Genomic DNA, 3,428 nt, shown 5'->3' on the forward strand with positions numbered 1-3,428 from the left:
CATTCAGGAGGCTGAGGCAGGAGAATTAGAGAGTTACAGGCCAGCCTGAGATTACATAGTGAGTCCCTATCTCCAAGAAACAAAAACAGTGGTAGCTTGGAGCTATGAGGTGGTGGGTCCGGACACGTTGATCAGTGGATGTTGAGTTTCAGGTAACTAGGGTGTAAATAGTTTGGGCATACTATCACCATACTGTAACTATAGGTAGCAATTGTGAACTTGACATTTAAAGATGCTGGAAGAGAGGATTTAAAGAAATGATAAATGTTTGAGGAAATAGATACATGTACTCTTGCTTTGAAACATTACATGGAACCCTATAAGTATACATAATTTTCCTTTTGTTATATCTGTTAAAGCCTGAATTTTAGGCTGGGTGGCAGGGGGACTGTGCCTTTGATTCCAACATGAGAGGCAGAGGCAGGTGGATCTCTGTGAGTTTGAGGCCAGCCTGGTTAACATAGCAAGTTCTAGGACAGCCAAAGCTACACAAGACCTCTCTCCAAAAAAAAAAAAAAAAAAATACAAGAATATCAGTTCATTGCTTTGAGTTGAGTGCCTGCTATGTCTAACAATCTCAGTTAGACATAACTCAGGAAGAAGTGGGAATTGGCAGTCATCCTTCCTCCACTCTTCAGGCCAGCAACTGCCCTAATGCCCCTTTGCCATGACTTTTTGAGTCACTAGGGCCGTTTGCTGAACCTAAGCTGCTCCACAGTGCCTACCTTCGTGCTCTCAATCACTGCAACCACTCAGGTAAGCTCTGCAGGTGGAACAGTAGTGGGCTGGAGGGGGATCCTTAAGACAGGCCAGGTGTGGAGGCTTTGAAAAGCACATCAGCGTACACCGTCTCTGCTTTTCTAGGCTCTCGCCTTGATAGAACTTTACAATGCTCCTGAGGGTCGCTATAAGCAAGATGTGTACCTGCTGCCCAAGAAAATGGGTAAGCTGTTCCTCCTTCCCATTCTCTCCAAAGCAGTGATCCGTCAGAAGCTGAAGGAAGCTTGGAGACATTAACTTCCTGTGGGGTAGGGGAGAAAACATCTTTACCTTATAAAACAGGAACTAAGGAGTCGAGGTTATTCTATTCCCGAGGTGACTTGTGTGATTCTCACATAGGTTTTCTAGAGAGTTCTTGCATTTTGCTGCGATTTTAGAATACCTGCCTGAAATTATTTTATTATGCCCTATTGCATTGCATGTATATTTATGTTGAGAGACAGGGTCTCACAATGTAGCCAAGGCTGGCATTGAACTCACTCCTGTTTTCTATCTAGGATTCCTGGCCTACCAAATTAAATTTTAAAGATTTTCTCTTTTAAAAGAGTATCATATGCGTAAAAATCTCAAGGAGAAACTATTCTTTCCAAAAGAAAATATCTCAGCCTTGTGATATCTGACTTATTCCAGTTCTAAGATGATAAATAGCCCCTTCTTTTAGGGATACAGGTTCCTGTTAAGAGTTAATTATGGTCAGGGGTGGCCAGCACTCAAGAAGGCAGGAACAGGTGGATCTGTGTGAGTTCAAGGCAGCCTGGTCCACAGAATGAGTTCCAGGACAGCTAAAGATGTTACACAGAGAAACCCTGTCTCAAGAAAAAAAGAAAGAGAGAGTTAGTTATGTAGGTGATTGGTATAATAGAAACATTAAACTGTCTTAAATTTTTAAAAAGCCTGTCCCAAGCACCTAGGTGACATAAGCTCAGGGAATAAGTCAGCTTCTGGCTCTGCTCGATGACTTTTGCCAAGTTGCCGTATTTCCCCTTAGTACAGTTTGAATGGATCTAAGGTGGTAGCACAGGCCTTTAATGCCAGCTCTCAGGAGGCAGAGACAGGCAGATCTCTATGAGTTGAGACAGCCTGGTCTACAGAGCAAGTTCCAGGACAGCCAGGACTACACAGAAACACTGTCTCAAACAAGGAAACAAAACAAAGCTACCACAGTTTGGAAGGGTATGGAATGAATAGAGCAGTTTATCTCTTTGGGTATATAATGAAGCTGAAAAAAACAGTGATACAAGGTTGTAAAATTACTAAGGCAAATTACACAGGTCCAGGTTTTTTGTTTGTTTGTTTTGTTTGTTTTTAGGTATTCTTCCCAGTTCACTTGGATGTTAATTTTTTCTGGAATGTATAGTATAGTATTTCTAGTATTTTCATAGTGTAATATAGACATCAAGACAAAACTAAAGGTGAAGCTTCCCATTTCAAAGTCCATTCTGTTCCCGTTATTCCTCTCATTTCTTTTCTGAGGGAAAAGCTTCAGGGTAGATGGAGTTACTGAAAGAAATATTTGGCTGTTAAAGTCACTGGACTGGAAGCTGAGGAGTCACTCCTTAGATTTGAGGGCGTATAAGCCAAAGTCAAGCATTTCCCAATCATCTCCAGGAACTGAACCTTGTTTTCCAACTTTTTAAGGCCTAGCTTAAGGAAATCAGCCAGATAGGAGACATGAATGCTTATCCCTTGACTTCTGTGGTCTTTGCAGATGAGTATGTGGCAAGCCTACACCTGCCCACCTTTGATGCCCACCTGACAGAGCTGACAGACAAACAAGCCAAGTATCTGGGACTCAACAAGAATGGGCCCTTCAAGCCTAATTCTACAGGTGCCTAATTACTGCAGAAAGCAGAGAAAGGCTGGGCAGTGAAGAGCTTTGGGCAGTCCAGCCATCCCCTTGAACTCCCACACATACCTTTATATGAACTCAGAAAAATGGCGCATTTCCTCCAGGTCTCCCGCCTCAAAAAACTGAGATCTTCTTTAAACATACGCCATACGTCTGCCCCCATGCACATGCTAGCCTTTAAAATTACATTTTTTCCCCTTCTTTATGTTGTGAGTGTGTGTTTATGTGTGTGTGGAGGAGGGTGCATGTGCCATATTACACATGTGGAGGTCAGAGGTCAACCTATGGGAGTAAGTTTTCCTGCCGTGTGAGTCCTGGGAGACGCAGGCTTGTTGGCAGGTGCTTCTATCCAGTGAGCCTTCTTGCTGGTCCATGGCCTTTTCACTGGCGTGAAAGGAGCCCACGGTTATCTATCCTCAGCATATACACTAGAAAGCCCTGTCTCCCTGTTCACCTGTGGGCTGCCAGCTGATAGCATCAGCTCATCTTTCTTTTCCCTCCAGGTATTAAGTTCCTGTAATGCAAGACAGAAGGCGTTTTAAGGAATAGAAGAACCAAGCCCTTTCTCCACTACCTATCCAAGGAAGAACCCAACAAGCTGCTCCTCCTCCAGAGCTGCCCGCCGTGCTACATCCTATGTGTTGGGTTATTTATTTATTAAAATCTAGAATCCTGTGCCTGTAGCCTTGGCCCAGAGTGTGGTTACTACTCCTGGGGCCCTGAGAGCCACAGAAGACAGGCTGGAAGAAAGAAATGGGCAATAATCGTTCCAAGTGCATCATTCACGTCGGTGCCCGTT

At 43.7% G+C, this 3,428-nt stretch overlaps 1 protein-coding gene across 1 annotated transcript; it reads left to right on the forward strand.

Annotated features, from left to right (window-relative positions):
* Positions 1-687: 687 nt before the first annotated feature.
* LOC127215493 (putative adenosylhomocysteinase 3) lies at positions 688-3,149 on the forward strand (the record flags this gene model as incomplete). The annotated part of the gene is made up of 4 exons (XM_051175919.1): positions 688-756; positions 865-943; positions 2,489-2,608; positions 3,133-3,149. Coding segments are annotated over 4 exons (285 nt in total), but the record flags the coding sequence as incomplete, so codon positions are not given.
* Positions 3,150-3,428: the final 279 nt, after the last annotated feature.

This window comes from Phodopus roborovskii, unplaced genomic scaffold (assembly GCF_943737965.1).
Source record: "Phodopus roborovskii unplaced genomic scaffold, PHOROB, whole genome shotgun sequence".
Taxonomy (NCBI): Eukaryota; Metazoa; Chordata; class Mammalia; order Rodentia; family Cricetidae; genus Phodopus; species Phodopus roborovskii.